This window comes from Hemicordylus capensis, chromosome 2 (assembly GCF_027244095.1).
Source record: "Hemicordylus capensis ecotype Gifberg chromosome 2, rHemCap1.1.pri, whole genome shotgun sequence".
NCBI classification, from domain to species: Eukaryota; Metazoa; Chordata; class Lepidosauria; order Squamata; family Cordylidae; genus Hemicordylus; species Hemicordylus capensis.
The window spans coordinates 138,361,675-138,378,441 of record NC_069658.1 but is presented as its reverse complement, the minus strand read 5'-3'; the positions used below and the strand labels follow the sequence as shown (position 1 = coordinate 138,378,441).

The 16,767-nt window shown below is 41.8% G+C and overlaps 1 protein-coding gene across 3 annotated transcripts in view; it reads left to right on the top strand.

Moving 5' to 3' along the window:
• The window catches only part of TMEM38B (transmembrane protein 38B), a 43,238-nt gene extending 27,553 nt beyond the window's left edge, over positions 1–15,685 (top strand). For all 3 annotated transcript variants that reach the window (XM_053301629.1, XM_053301626.1, XM_053301628.1), the window contains exons 5-6: positions 10,829–10,946; positions 12,933–15,685. In XM_053301629.1, coding sequence (XP_053157604.1) covers positions 10,829–10,946; positions 12,933–13,142 — 328 coding nt within the window. In that variant the 3' untranslated portion in view covers positions 13,143–15,685. The remainder of the gene's footprint in view (positions 1–10,828; positions 10,947–12,932) is intronic.
• The last annotated feature ends 1,082 nt before the right edge of the window (positions 15,686–16,767 follow it).

The following is a 16,767-nucleotide window of genomic DNA, read 5'->3' as shown; positions in this document are numbered from 1 at the left end:
AGTATTCTTTTTCTGAATGTTGCTTTTGAATATAACCAGCTTTTGTGGAAAATCTTTATCTCCCCCCACCCCCAGATCACATTGGGATTCACCCTTCCTCCAGGGAGCTCTCGGGGTATATCACATATATCCCATCTGCTAGGATAAAGTGGGGTAATTGCAAGCCTGCAGTAGGTGGGCTGAGAGAGAAATTTGTCCAAGGCCATCCAGTGAGCTTCTCCCTAGACCAAATTCAGTTCCCTATCCAGTACATTGCACCATCTTTATGCACTTGTTCACCTAGATATCAGCAGCCTGAGCCAAAGCTTTTGCAATTCTCCAAGGTGCCTTTGGTGTTAACATGCTACTTTTATATAGAATGGCAAGTTGCTTGTTTATGATCTGTTCAAGGCACTTTATAAGTGAAAACCAGAATAAAACCAACAGTAGAATACGTTAAAAACACAGAAGCAGACAGAAAGCAATCTGTACAATAAACAACAGTAGAAAAGCACTGAAACACTAGGTTAAAATTGGTGATGGACAAGTTTCCCAGGGGCTGATTTGGAATAGCCTAGGCTAAAAAGAGGTAATTTGGACTCTCTTTCAGATAGGGTCTAAATTTGTTTGGTTTTTTTTAGCTTATGACCATTCTAAGATCTGAATTTTGTCCCTCTCCCAGTGATGTTGTTAGGCATGCAACAAGCTCTGCAAATCTCTCCTCCTGAAATTTCCTCTCCTGCAGCCTCTTTCTCTTGGCCCAAAACTTCCCTGGCAGCAGCAATGAGATCTGCTTGTGCAGATTGGATTAGGCCCTAGAATGGTACTATAACAAATAGCAGACATCCAGACTAATATTTTGTGCACTGAATAATTTGTTGTGTACATAACAGGGACAGGGTAATTTTTGCTAGTCTCAGCCTTCCTTCTGCCAGTTCCCCTCTGTGTCTCCTGAAAATGTCTCTGAACCTCCTAGGGATTTTCAGGAGGCACAGAGGACTTCAGGTGGGGGGCAGGTGTCAGCAAAAAATCGTGTTTGTTTATGTGGCATGTGCAATGATAGTCTGGATGTCAGTCACTGTTCTGGGCTCCTGGATCTCTGGGAAAAGGAATATGTTTCCCACAGCTCCTGAGCCGGTGGTTATTTTTAGGCCCTCCTTGAATAAAACTATCAGAGCAGCATAAAGGAGAACCCTGTTATCCGCAGACCCAACATCTGTGTTTTTGTGTATCTGCAGTTGTGTAATTGACAACCGACCTCGGTATATGCGGGGGGAAATGGCAAAAACCCATTAAGACTCATGTATCCGCGGGTCGGGGGTAGGCAGAAATGACCTCTGAGGTCATTTCAGCCACTTAGGCTTTTATAGATGAGCACCAGCACTTTGAATTGTGTCCAGAAATGGACCAGTAGTTAGTGTAGCTGTATAAGGGCTGGTGGAAAATGTTCTGGATAACCAGTCCCATTTAGAAATCTGGCTGTGGAGTTTTGTACTAGCTGAAGTTTCTAAGAAGGCTTCAGTGGCCAGACCCACATACAATACATTGCAAGAATCTAATCTAGAGTTTACTAGTGCATGGATAATAGTGGCAAAGTTAGATCTGTCCAGAAGAGGTTGTAGCTGGTATCTTGCATTAACCTGAGGGTAGGCACTGTGCACCATGGAAACCACTTGGGCCCCCTGTGTCAATACTAGATGAACAGCATCCATGAGACTGAACTCAGAACTAGTGGTGTCAAAACTGCAGTGGATGTGAGCTATTTTATCCTGAAAAGGCTTTGCAAACAGGTCACAGTGGCCATTTGAAGCTTCTCTCACTTCTCTCTGAGGCCATGCTGGAGAAGGCCAATATGGAAAAGCTTCGCTGGATCACACTCCAAGGATGCAATAGTGGCAGGGAAGTGCTTCTTTGCTACCATCATTCTCAGAATAAGCTCAATAGTTATTTCCTCTCCTCCCCCCACCCCCTGTATCCTCCTGTTGCTTAGCATGCCAGGAATAAAGAGAAATTCATAGTGGCCCTTGGGACTTGTAGTCTCTCCAAGGACTGCTGCCCTTACTGCTGCTTTTGGCACCGGGGGAAAAGAAAGGGGGGAAAACCTCCCCACTTGGTTGCCACTCCAGGGAGCTGTAAATAAAGGGAAGAGGGTAGAATGTTTGGGGGGGCTAGGAGTTGGCAGGTGGGAATGTATGGGTTAGCAATTTTTGCATTTATTAAGCCTTTAAATGGATCGAGAAGCAGATTCTTCTCCTCCCTGCCATGTGGGAAAAATACTGGATAATTCCTGAGCCAGCTTGAGGCAAATAGAAAAGAGCTCCCTCATCTCCTGATTTCTTTGGGATGCTTTCTCTCTTTCATCATGTGCCTTTTCCACTTGGGAGGTTGGCAGCCAGCAAAAGTCATGGATCGCAGCCTCTAGAATCATGGATGATATCTTGTGTGTCAATTTCTAGCCATTTCTTTCTTCCATCTCTTCATCCTCCTTTCTCTTGATCTTTTTCCTGCTAGCTTTCCTTCTAGCGTTAGTTGTAGTATTTGATATTTTACTCCTCTCAGGATATGTCCACAATACTCCAGTTTACGTCTCTTGATTGTCTGTATTATTTATGTGTTTTTGCTTTTTGGAGTTCGTCTTCATTTGTTCTGCTAGTCCATCTAATCTTGAGTATTCTTCTGAGACACCACATCTCAAAGGCTTCCATTTTTCAATGTGCTGCTTTCTTGATGGTTCAGGTTTCACATCCATATAGAATAAGAGACCAGATGTAGCATTTCATCATTCCAAATCTGAGTTGCAAAACTAGTTTACTCTCGCAGAGGACGATCTTCATTTGGTTGAATTTTGTTCTTGCTTGTCCTATGTGGTTTCGGATTTCTTTTGTTTGGTTGTTATCATGATAAACGTTTTCCCCTTGATAACAGTAATTTCCTACTTGATCTAGATTTTTGTTATTGCATTGTATTTTGAAGGGAATTCTCACTTTACATGTAGGAGAAGGGAAAGGACTGCTTGTGTTTGAACTGCCGTGAGTCCTCAAGGGTGACCTGTTGATGTTTCTTAAGACAGGGCTGCACATCTTCAGCCCTCCTGCCTATACTGCATTAAAACTCTCATCAACCCTGACTGTTAGCCTCAGTGACCTGTGTCAGAGCCTCCCCATCTCTGACAACTTTTAAAAAGTCTTTAAAGATGCACCTATTCACTCAGGCTTTTAATAAATATGGTTTAAAGTTTTAGCATCATTTTAAAATGTTGTTTTAAAAATTTAAATTGTAATGTTTTAACTTTTAACAACTCTTTTAAGTTGGATTTTTTTTGGTCGTTTATTTTAACTAATGTTTTAGCTTTTTGCTTGCTTGTTGTAAACCACCCAGAGACGTGAGTTTTGGGCGATATAGAAGTGTGTTAAATAAACAAAACAAAACAAAACAAACAAAAATAAATAAATAGTGGTGATGGGAGTTGTAGTCCAAAAACAACTGGAGGGCCAAGGTTGTGCAGCTCTGCTCTAAGAAATGATTGCCATTCCCTCTCGTGGGCAAAAGAAAAGTGCTACACTTTAGGGCCTAGTTATGGCAGTAGATAAACCTATGCTCCCCCCCCCCCCAAGTCCTGATACTGTACAGTTTTGTCTGCACTGGCCATGGGTTCCTGCAGAATACTGGCCCTGCCTTCGCTTGCACACCCCCTGCCTGTCATAGTGATAGGCACTTCATTAGTTTCTAACAAGTGCCAGCTTCCAAACAGTAACTGTAATTAATCAGAAATAAAAGTTCAGGGTTTGTAAAGATATGAAAGCCTGCTCTGAAGTGACTTTCATTAGTATGCTGTGAGAAGCATGCCTCTGGCACATGCAGGCAATACTGCTTGAATTACAGCTTTCAGCTCAGGCTTGCAATAGCTAAATTGGGAATGTTAAATCACTCCCAATTTAACTTTTGCCATAGGATGTAAGGACTGAAACTGGCTGGCAGGCCACAGCCAGCCACTAAAAAGGGGAAATGAACTCATGGTGGGCATTTTAAAGTCCCCTTGCCCTTCCTGACTGGCGCTTTCTTTCTTTTTTTCGGGAAACAATTATTTTGAAAACAGGGTTGTGACTTCTGGTGTGATAAAAGCAGCAGGGGCGCAAAAGCACTTAGGCACCCTGCTTCCATGCCACTATCCTAGGTAATAAAGAATGACAGGAGAGAAACGCAGAAATGCAAGTGGAGCTGTTGCCAAAAGTAAGCTTTTTCTCTTCTCCCTCCTGACCCCCGCCCAGTTTTATTGTGGCATGAGCTGTCCTTTTTGAGTGTGACCTAAATCCTTCAGCGATGATGAAAAATATAATTTCTGTCAGTTTAATGCACCACAGATACTTTTTTTTTTTAACTTTTAAAAATATATGCTGGCCAAGGAAAAATAAAGCTTTGAATGTGTGCTTTAAAAAAAAAAAAGCAGTGCACTAAAGCTGATGAAAGGAGAAATGTTTTGTAAGGAGCTCATCTTGCGGCAATATCATTGAGTCAGGAGCTTAGTAGGATTCGGAAAAGGGTTAGATTTTATGTATGTGAATGCTATCATCCAGAACTATACTACTGAAATTTAAAGTCAATTAAAAATAAATTCAGAAAGAAGAAAATCTCCCAGGCTTTTAAGAACAAGCAGTGGCTGGGTCTCAGAATATGGGAGTATGTGTTCTTCCACCTAAACTCTTTAGAAGCAATCCAACAAAGTCCTATCTGTTCAGGGATAACTGAGCAGATAGCTGGAGCTTTTCTTGAAGACTCCTCCACAGCCTTTAGCTCTGCTGAAGAGTCAAGATGCATCTTAAACTGAGGTGTGACTTGCCTCTTTTGCATGCGTGTACACACACGCACGCGCACACACACACACTCTCACACACACTGCAGTCTTTTCTGCTAAGCTTTCAACCCCTTTCTTGGCAGCTGTTGTCATAACCATATGCAAAAAAGTTCATCTATAGCAGGGATTCTCAACGTTGGGTCCCCTGATGTTATTGGACTTCAACTCCAATAATCCCCGACTAAAGGCCACTGGGACTGGGGATTATGGGAGTTGAAGTCCAATAACATCTGGGGACCCAACATTGAGAATCCCTGTTCTATAGAACAATGGAGAAGGAAGAACTGACGCAGAGTAATAAGCTAAATTAATGTAGTGCAGTGGCAGATGTGTGAACTGGTTGAGCCTCTGTTCAATTCACACCTCAGCCATGAACTAACTCACTGGGCGATCTTAGGCAAGCCATTATTACAGATGGGAAGCTGAGGCAATATGGGAGTAGGAATACTCAACCAACTTGCAAGGCTGTTGCAAGGATCACAGAGATAATAGATATGAAGTATTTTTGAATGTTCAAATAGAGTGTAAATGCCAAACAATGTTATTTAAAAGTTCAATAAAAAATAGAGGCTGTACAGTAGAAAAAATAGAAGTCATTTTTTATTATGAACAGACTGCCAACATTTCGTAGATTGACAATTGATGTTAAAATACTTTGAGTTACTAATCATTTGCCTTTCAGCTATGCAGACTGTTAACTAGTCAAATTTTAAACAAACCTGTTTTGAAACATTGGTAGCCAATGTGTTTCTGGGCTCAGTTCCAAGTACTGGCTTAGAGTTATAAAGCCCTAAACCAGGGCTGCTCAACTTCAGCCCTCCTGCAGATGTTGGCCTACAACTCCCATAATCCCTGGCTATTGGCCACTGTGGCTGGGGTTTATGGGAATTGTAGACCAAAAATAGCTGGCGGGGGCCAATGTTGAACAGGCCTACCCTAAACCATTTGAGCCTTGGGTATTTTTGAGAGTGCCTTCTCCTATGTGACCCGCCTTGATGTTTAAGATTAGCTGGTGAGGCCTTGCTTCATATTCTTACTTTCTTGGAAGCCTGATTCACTTCTTTAAGAAGCAGGACCTCTTCATTTGTCACCCCAGAGCTTTGGAACATATGCTGTTTTTCTAGCTTTCCCTCTCACCTTTAAACAAGTGAAGACGAAATTTTGTTCGCAGACATATGAAAATAACCAGATGCACACACAACCAGGAAGTCTCATTCAAAATATATACTAGGAAGTGCACCAAAAATTGAAGCATCTCCACTAGGGGGCTTGCAGGACAAATGAGGCCCTCACTTTCCTGAATCGTCATGGGGAATCTACCTTAACTGAATGCTTTGTAGCCAAAGTTTTAAAAAGGACAGGGGATGGCAGGCTGTGATTGAGGCAGAATTTCAACCTACAGAAGTATTTATTGCAGCTCCTGCCCTCCGACCACAAGCCAGAGGCATACACTGAAAAAAGTCAACAGTTACCACTTTCAGTTAAGCCCAATTCAGACACTACTAGCTGGCCCAGCGCAGAGCATCTGCATGCTAGTTCTTCCTGTCTCCCTCTCCCTGCAACCGATCTGGCTCCTTGTGCTGCCTTCCTCCCGCCCCAGCCACCCCCTGCCATTCAGGATGGCAGTAGGGGTGGCAAAACCTTCCTGGCCCCCACCTGCCTATTTGGCCCTTAAGCCTCCCTATGGCAGCAGAGAGGATGGGTGACGACAGGGCGCTGGCAGTGGAGATGGTGGCAGAAGCTCCTTCCGTTGGCCCACCTGCTGCCCAATGACAGGTTGGGTCATTTACGGCCCATTTTGGGGCTCTCTCAGAGCCCCAAAATACAGGCCCATGGAAGGAGCTTTTGCAGCTCCCTCCACCGCCAGCGCCATGACCTGTCATCACCATCTCCACTGCCATTCCCGCCTTGGACAAAGGTTGTACTGTAAGCCCCGCCCCCCATTTTCATTGGTTGTGGCGGAGGCGGGGCTTGCCACGTACGACCTTAGTGTGTTTTCAGACATTGTGCTGTATGAGTGTACAGGTGACTGTACAGCTTGTACATGTGTTTGGGTGAATGACTGTACCTGTGTTCATTTTAAAAGTGTACCTGGATGCATGGTAGGAAGTGTACTTCTGTGCCTGTGTTCAACATAACATACCTTCTTTGTCATGAGCTCAGCTGCCTATTAGATTATATGGGGAGGTCCAGTTATGGTTACCACCGGCTGGTTTGGTGGCGACTCGGGACATATTCCCCAGGGTCTGGAATATGCTCCCTCTTGAAATAAGAGCATCTCCATCTCTGATTGCTTTTAGGAAGGCCCTTAGGACACACCTATTTTCTCAGGCTTTTAACTGAAATTAATTTTTAACTGTTTAGTTTTTATCCTGTGAAAATGTTTTTACTTTTTATTCTGTGAAATTGTTCTAATGGTTTTTACTCTGTTTTATATTTTAAATTGTGTACACCACCTAGAGATACGCATATCAGATAAGTAAAAAATAAAATAAAATAAAATAAAAACATGTGAATGACTGCACCTGTGTACAGCTCTGTACCTCTGTACGCTGGTAGAAATGTTGAACATAACATGTAAATGGGCCTTTAGTGTTGTAATTCAAAAGTAATTTAAAGGCACAATTTACCCTCATAAGATTATCGTGAGGATAAAATGGGACTACTTTTTATTATTATTATTTTATTTTACACAGTCAGACAGGTGCTATTGACTGGTTTGTTTTATCCAGACATCGAGTCCTTCCCAAGGACCTGGGATGCCAGAATTTTATCGTCAATGTTGTTGCTGCTGTTATAGATATCGTCGCAGAATATAGGCTGTTCCCAGTAAAGCTGCTTTTTGTAACTGGCTGATGGTGATTTCTGTGGCCCCTATGGTGTTGAGGTGCTCTTCAAGTTGTTTTGGAATTGCACCTAGGGTGCCAGTTACCACTGGGATTATTTTGGTCTTTTTCTGCCACAGCCTTTCAATTTCAATTTGTAGATCTTTGTATTTTGTGTTTTTTATTATTTCTTTTTCTTCTATTCTGCTGTCCCCTGGTATTGCTATGTCGATTATTTTAACTTATTTTTCTTTCTTCTCGACTACAGTTATATCTGGTATATTGTGTGGCAGATGTTTGTCTGTTTGTAGTCGGAAGTCCCATAATATTTTTGCAACTTCATTTTCTACAACTTTTTCGATTTTATGGTCCCACCAATTTTTGGCTACAGGTAGCTTGTATTTTTTGCAGATGTTCCAGTGTATCATCCCTGCTACCTTGTCATGCCTTTGTTCTGTGCGACCTTTTTACAACAGCTGATTAGGTGGTCCACTGTTTCATCTGCTTCTTTACAAAGGCGGCACTTGCTGTTTGTGGTTGATTTTTTGACTTTTGTTCTTATTGCATTTGTTCAAGTTGCCATTCTTAAGCCATTGCCAGGTTTTGGTGATGTCTGATTTTCCACTTATATTGTTCAAATAATGACCATGCAGGGGCTTATTTTTCCATTTTTCTGCTTGGCTCTTGACTTGTTCTTTCCTGTAGGCCTGCTTTGTTTCATTGGTGTTGAATTGTTTCGCGTTATTGACCATTTTAAGTACATCTTCTTTACTGTCCTTTATATATTCTGCAAGGCCTCTTTTCTCCTCCTCTGCTGTTTGATGGACTTGCAGCATTCCTCTTCCACCTGAGCTGCGAGGGAGGTATAGCCTATCGACATCACCGCGGGGGTGCAGAGCATGTTTGATGGTCATGATTTTTCTGGTCTTACGATCTAGCGTCTCTAGCTCTGCCTGGGTCCAGTCTATTATTCCTGCAGTGTATCTGATAACAGGTATAGCCCAGGTGTTTATGGCGTGTATGGTGTTCCCGCCACTGAGTTTGGACTTGAGGATTTTTCTAACTCTCCTGATGTATTCACTTCCATTTTTTCTTTTAACTTCAGCGTGTGCAATGTTATCAGCCTGGAGAATGCCTAAGTATTTGTAATGTTCTTTCTCTTCCAGGTTCTTGATGTTGCTTCCATTGGGCAGTTCTGTTTTTCTTATTTTTCCTCTGTTCATTATTAATGCAGCACACTTGTCTAGTCCAAACTCAATTACTATATCGCGACTGAATATACGGACAGCGTTTAACAGTGATTCGATTTCTGACTGGGACTTTCCATACAACTTCAAATCATCCATGTACAGCAGATGGTTGATTTTACTTGATGTTTTAGATGTTTTGTATCCGAGGCCTGTTTTGTTTAGTATTTGTGAAAGTGGAGTCATGGCGATTACAAACAACAGAGGGGATAGTGAGTCCCCTTGGAAAATACCTCTTCTAATGCTAACCTGTCCAAGTGTCTCGCCATTGATTGTTAACTGTGTACTCCACATGCTCATTGCTTTTTAAATAAATATCTGAATGTTTTTGCTGACACCAGTTGTTTCTAAACATTTTAGTATCCATGTGTGAGGCAATGAGTCGAAGGCTTTCTTGTTGTCAATCCATGCAACACTTAGATTTGTTTTTCTTCTCTTGCAATTTTCTAAATTCATTTTGTCAATCAGCAGCTGGTCTTTTGTGCCTCTGGTATTTGGACAATTTCCTTTCTGTTCAACTGGAAGCTGTTTGTTAGTTAATAAGTGTTGCATTACTTCATCTGCTATTATTCCAGTTAATAATTTGAACATGGTTGTTGTTGTTGTTGTTATTTCAGTTTCTATACCTTCCTTCCAAAAATGGCTCAGGGAAATAACAAATAAATAAGATGATTCCCTGTCCCCAAAGGGCTCACAATCTAAAAAGAAACATAAGATAGACACCAGAAGCAGTCACTGGAGGTACTGTGCTGGGGTGGATAGGGCCAGTTACTTTCCCCCTGCTAAATAAAGAGAATCACCACATTCAAAGGTGCCTCTTTGCCAAGTTAGCAGGAGGTGAAAATCAGAGAAAATAGAGAAAATCATGTATACTACCTTGGACTCCTTGGAGTGAAGTAAAAATGTAATGAATGATTAATTTAAAAAATAAATAAAAATAACAAAATATTCAATCCTGATGAACACTCATGTTCATCAGGCTCTCATTTAAGCTGTTGCAAAGTGGGCATTATTAAGAGGTTCGGTATTTGCACAATGTTGAAATAAAGTTGCACAATTCTAGGAACAAAATCTCATTTACATAGAAAGCTGCCTTCAACTGAGTCTCAGATCATTGGTCTATCTAGCTCAGTATCGACTACAGAGACTGGAAGCGACTCCTCCTCAGTTTCAGTGCTCTAAAAGGTTATATGTAGTGGCTTGGTTTTACCATGCTTATTAAGGAAATTTACCTTTTGATGGATTGTATTTTCTGCAGCACTTGTTTATATTGTTGATGTCTCATACTGTAGTGTGTTAAATATAGATTTATGGACTGCTTTGGGAGAATCAGCTGAATAGCTCTACAGAAATTTCTTATATATAATGTGCTTATTACTTGAAACTTGATATGGGTAACCCATATTCAGATAGTGAAGGAACAAATCAATAACTTGTTGATAGAGTGAGTCTCACTCATTCTTAGAAAAGAAGACCCTTTAATGGTTTTTCCCTTCCCCATTCCTGGTGTATGTTTTCTGTTTCTATGCATCCCATTTTTTGTTATGGTATATGGCTGATACAGAAATAAAATCTGACCTGAACTAATTCTCCCCCCCCCCCCCCACACACACACACTTTTTCATACACTAGACCCAAAAGAACATTTAAAAAATTAAACCTGCCCTTAACTTACAGCCAGCCAATTAAAATTAGTCCCTACCAACAAACCCATCTAAACTTAAAACATTGGTTAGTTGACTTGCTGATTAGAAAGCTGATGTTCTGTTTGTAAGCCTAAATTGTGTGTGTGTGTACTGCTTTACAAATAAAAACGTTACCATTAATATTGAGAGGTTTGTGAATACTTCTTTGAGGTGGGCAGAGGGAGAACTGGGATTGAAAATATGCCTTACTTTCTGTCTGTTGTGTGTTCTCTTTCCCAGCCCTGTGAAATTCAGCATGGTAGGGGCAGTACTCTTCACCATGCAGCACATGTATTATCTTCCAATAGAAAAGCCCAACCTCATGTTGCTTTACACCATCTTCTTGGTGGGCACAAAGGTAAGAATTTTGGAGATTTGGGTTCTTGAGAAGTTGTGGTGCTTCACAGTATCTATTAAGTGATTGTTTTATATGGGTGGGGTTTTTTTGTGTTCATCTTATCTACTGGTGGTATTAGTAATGCACAATCATATATTAAAGGTATTCACACAACCAAAGGCGGGGCAGGTGGCGGGGAAAGGCTGCACAAAACTTACCTTCCTCCAGATGATCTCCATGCCCTCGGCACCATGGCCTGGCTGCATGGCCCTGCCACGCACACAAGTGGATGTCCTGGGAGCCACACAGCTTTCTGGAGGCTGGGACAATGCCTCCATTCTCCAGGAATCTCACAATAAGAACTAATTGGCAGATTCCCCCATGAGACGGATGCTCTTGGCACCCATCTCTGTGACCGCATGGGCTGCAAGCAGCCCGAGTGGTCACACGATCGCAGGGCACACTCGCACCTTTAATCCTGGTTAATAGCTGGGCTGTGGAGCCAGGTTTGATGGCATGGCAACTCCAGGATTCACATGGATCCCAGCAGTTCTAATGGGTAGCCAAGCCCAGACTTGGTTGCTTGTGAGAACATCCTTACTGCGTGTTCTATAGCTACTGTCAAATGACATAAAATCATAAAATGACATAAAATCAGTAGTGTGCCTCTTGTCCCTCTGTGGGAGAAACGAGGTCACTTGGATCCTGAACAAACTATTCTGGCCTGGATAACTTTCAAGTTTGAAAAAAATATAGTGTGAGCAGCAGCATAAAATAAATATAGAGAAGCAAGGGTCCAGCAAACTCCTTGGCTAAGGTCAAACATCTGCCAGACTAAAAAGATCTTTGCAGCCCACCAATAGGCCCACAGAGTAGGGATAATTGACCTCCACATGAGGGAGTTCCAGCATGTAGCTGCCATGCCATTAGCAAAAACCCTGAGTTGCTATCAACCACACCTCCAAAAGTGGTGGAACACTGACTGAGGTCTCTACTTCAGAACTTAACAAGCAAGTGGGTGCATATGGAAAAATGGAGTTCTTACCTGGGCCCTTTAAAGGTGATAACCAGTGCTTTGAATTATGCCCAGCAATGGGTGGAGAATAACATGATCCCTGCATTTGAGTTCCCTGCATTTGAGCAACAATGTTTGGCTGCAGCGTTTTGTACCAGGTGCAATTTCCAAATACTCTTCAGAGGCAGCCCCATGCAAAGTAAATTCCTGTAGACAAGCCTAGGTGTGACCAAGGCATGGGTGACAGTGGCCAGTTGTCTTCTCCAGGAGCTAAACTAAGCCAAAGGCACTCCTGGTCACAACTGCTAACATCCAGGAGCAAAGCAGTTCCAGAAGCACCCTCAGACTGGAATCCTGGTCCTTCAGAATGGGTGCAGATTAGTTTTTCCACTTTTCCAAAAGCACCTCTAGATTGATTCTTAGTTTGCTAGCCTAGGCCCAGTCCACCACTGATCCCAGGCACTTATTTAGAATCTTCCCTGGATTTGGACGGAAAAGGGTTTTTTTTTATTAGGTGTCATCCACATGTTCTTGGCAACCCAATTCAAACTGACATATTCGTCAATAAACCAGTCTTTGATGAGATCTGCAACTGTACTATTTCAGTTATGGTATCCCATGTTGAAGAATGGTTAAGAGAGCAAACTATCCTTCTTATACATTTGGCATGGGTCCACTTGTTTCACATTCCGTTTGGCTGAACAGGTCTCTCTTTCTGTAGCTGTTTAACAATAAAGCCATTACAGTTTACTTAATTGATATAACATTTTAAATGTATAATTCTGTGTTTGGTATCTTTACTGTTCGTAAACCGCTTTGAGCTATGGGGGAAAGTAGTATGCAAGTATTTAAAATTTAAAAATAAACATGCAGGTGTTGTGAATTGGTCTACAATTCTGCCAAGGGCCAATTTTGTTGGGGGAAGGGGAGGACTTACCTGGGTTGGTTCTGTGTCAATTGAGAAACTGATGCCCTGACTATGTGTGTTGCAGGTAACTGGGATGCTGACAGGATCCACGTCTTCTCCATTTGCTCCACTGGAGAAAGCACTGGGCTACCTTCTCTTTGGTTTGCAGCCACCTTCAAAAGTGAAGGGTGAGGCTAGAGTACCTCATAATGGCACCTCCTCAGTCTCTGACCGTCCTGCTGGTGGAGAGGTGTTGGAGAGTGTTAAGAAAAGACATGCCAAGAAAACAGAATAAGAGAGCAGTGAGAGTGCCTTTGGTGGCCAAAAGTGGCTTGTGTGTATGTGGCCATAAAAGTTTGTTTCCCTTTCCCAATGATGTGAAATGACAATTGTGTATAAGAAAAATTGTGTAGTAAGAAGCTACCTGCAATGGCCTTTTGAGCTCAGTACACTGTAATTTTCTTGTGCAAACCCCATTTCAGTGGGGCGCTCACAGGTTATGTTGCCCATGAACTATGTCTACAGTCTACTACTGCCATGTGGCTCAATGTAGCCTCTTTTTTGTAAACTAGAATTCATATCTGGATAATATGCATCATGTTAGATTTTTTCTAATATAAAGGATAAAATGAGAGATTATATTGTGATTTTATATATATGATCAATTTTATTGTGGTTTAGTTTGCTTATTAAGAAAACAAAACCCTAACTTTTAAAAAGCATAATTGAAATATTTTCTGGTAGCAGCAAAATGTGAAGGAAGACTTGACTATTATTGTTAATTATAACTTATTTGGGGCATGCTCTAGTCAAAATGAGAGATGTTTAAGCATTTGTTCAACTTCCATTTATTTCAGTGGGTGTAAAGATGTTTACCTTTTGCTAAATTATACCTGCTATTTCATTTTCTAGTAGCAGAGGGTTGCCCTCCCAATATTTTAATATACAACATGTTTTAATTCAGATGAGCAATGTGAACATTGTTGTGAAAATGTAATATATTCAGTGACTAAAAGGGACAATAAGTAACCTATGCTGCCAAACTCCAGAAACCATCTTAATCTTGGATTCCTTCCTACAAAACGTCTACTTTTCTTAATTCTTTATGTAGAGCCACTGACTAGAGATATGCACGAATCAGATTTTGCAATTCTGATTCAAAGAACTGCATATTCAAAGCTTGAATCGAATTGCAAAATCCTTGAATTAATTTGCTGAAACAGCCAGCTTGCCTGGTTGTTTTGATGAATTGACCTTGAACCACTTGAATCGATTTGAGTTATTCGAGTGCCATTTTCCCCAAGGAGAGCTGATCTACTGCTTGGGGTCAGCAAGTAGACCAGTCCTCCGTCCCCAGCATAGCATGTCAGCCCACCTTGGAGGACTGCCCTCCCCGGGGGGGAAATAGCATGTGAATCACTTGAATTGATTTGAGTGGAATCCAGGTCTATTTGATTCAAACTGGAATCAGGCCCTTTATTCTAAGGGTGATTCTATTCAAGTTCAAATAACTTGAATCACCCTGATTCAAGCTCGGATTAATTCAACTTGAATCTATTTGCACATCTCTACTACTAATTGTCTTGAAGGTACTACTGTTACAATTTTTTCACTTGGCTTGGGTCACAAGCAACCTTGCAGTTTTTCATAAATTTTTCATAGTTGACTTTCACATGTTTCTGTATGTATCTTTCTTAAATCGCTTATACTCAATAACTTGTAAACAGGAGCTTCATTCTTGTTTGCTAGGCTTTTAAGTCAGCAATGAAACTTGTTGAAGTGAAGTTTTATATGTCTGGGTTTTGTACGTGTGAGTGTTTCAAACTGTTTAATTAGACAAGGACTTCATGCAGAAATAACATGGAGCCTTCTCCAGATACAGCTATCTCTCTTTTTTAATAGAAATGCATTCCAGAGAATTTGTCTTCTCTCTTCCCGGTCCCCCAATATAGTATCTCAGCTGTCTGATGCTAGTGAGGTAGCAGGAGGCCAGACTTGCACCATTGTGACCCACCAAACTGACCACAACCCATCAGCTATGTATAACTACCTGCCAGGGCTCAGTAAACATCCTGTGTTTTCTGCCTTCCTGGGACTGTAAAATTTGGGGGTGGGGTGGGGGGGAATTGACCACCTAGCACACCATAATACATGGCTTGTAGACTGTGCTTGGCTTGATAGGTTACATGCTGTATAACGAATGATTCAGATTGTATGTACTCTTGGGCAAGCATTTAGTGACTTAAAAGGATATCATTTTGATCTTTATACGCACCTAAATTATATCCAGGTGTTGTGGGGAGAGCGGGGGAATGCAATGTTGAAAATCAAAAATTCCAGATTTTTGACTTGGAGGCCCAGTTTCCTTTCTAATTAGTTCTTTCTTGGAACTTGTAGGCAAAGGATTGAAATATCCAGAAAGCTTTTTAAAATGTTTCAGAAATGCATAGATAGTATTATACTAAACTTGGTTAGCAGGCAGCTGTAAAATATTTTGAGATGAACACCAGCAAACACTGTGCTTCCAACAATTATGAATGCTTTTGTGCCAGTAAATTCTCACTGGTGTCTGAATGACTGGGCCGAACAAGTGTCTTGATGCTCTTTTGTACTGCGTTGTTTGCTCTTGTCAACCACCTCACAGTAATTGCACTGGTAGTCCCTTGAGCACAAATTGAAGTGAAAATGTATTTAAAGTTACAGTTAAGACATTTACAGTTGTTAGGCAGAAAATGATCTGCTTTGTATTTTGGATTCATTTTAGGCAGAAAATGGTCTGCTTTGTATTTTGGATTCACTGTCCATTTTAAAGCAACTATTAAAAAAATGGAAACAGTTTGTGTCAGTGTTGTTTGTTTGTTTGTTTGTTTATTGTTAAATTTATATACCGTCTTCCATTAAAATAATCCCAAGGCGGTTTACAGCAGAATTTAAAAACAAGACATAATTAAAACTTTAAGCTAAATATATACAACAAATCGGATTAAAAATTTAAAACAAAAGCATAAAAGCAATACAGAGTACAAAGAGCAGCAGCAGAGACAATCAAATAAAAGCTTGGGTAAAAAGCCACAATTTAACATGCTTTCTAAAAGCTGTGATGGAGACTGAGGAGCGAATAGCCACAGCGACAGCATTCCAGAGTCTGGGAGCAGCCACAGAGAAGGCCCTGTCTCGCATGCACAACAACCGAGCCTCCCTCATTGTTGGCACCCAGAGCAGAGCCCCCTCAGATGACCTCGTCAAGTGGGCAGCAACCCTTGGGAGCAGGCGGTCCCTCAGGTATCCCAGGCCCAAACCGTTAAAGGTCAAAACCAGCACCGTGAATTGCACCCGGAAACAAACTGGTAACTGGCAGCTCTTTCAAAATGGGTGTGATGTGCTCCCACCGGGCAGCTCCAGATAAAACCCTAGCTGCCGCATTTTGCACTAGCTGCAGTTTCTGGATATTCTTCAAGGGCAGCCCCATGTAGAGCACGTTACAGTAATCCAGCCGTGATGTGACTACGGCATGGGTAACTGTGACCAGATCTGCCTTCTCGAGAAAGGGACGCAGCTGGTGCACTAGCCAAAGCCGTGCAAAGGTACCTCGGTCACCGCCTCCACCTGAGCTTCCAAAAACAGAGCCGGGTCCAGTAATACCCCAAGCTGCATACTTGCTCTTTCAAGGGGAGTGCAACCCCCATTCAGAACCAGTAAAATCTCATCCCGATTGGCTCTCCTACTGACCAACATTACCTCTGTCTTGTCCGGATTCAATTTCAGTTTATTAGCCCACATCCAACCCATCATGGCCTCCAGCCCCCAATTCAAGACATCCACTGCCTCCCTAGGATCAGGTGACAAGGAGAGATATAGCTGAGTGTCATCTGCATATTGCTGACAACTCAGTCCAAGTCCCCGGATGACCTCTCCCAGCG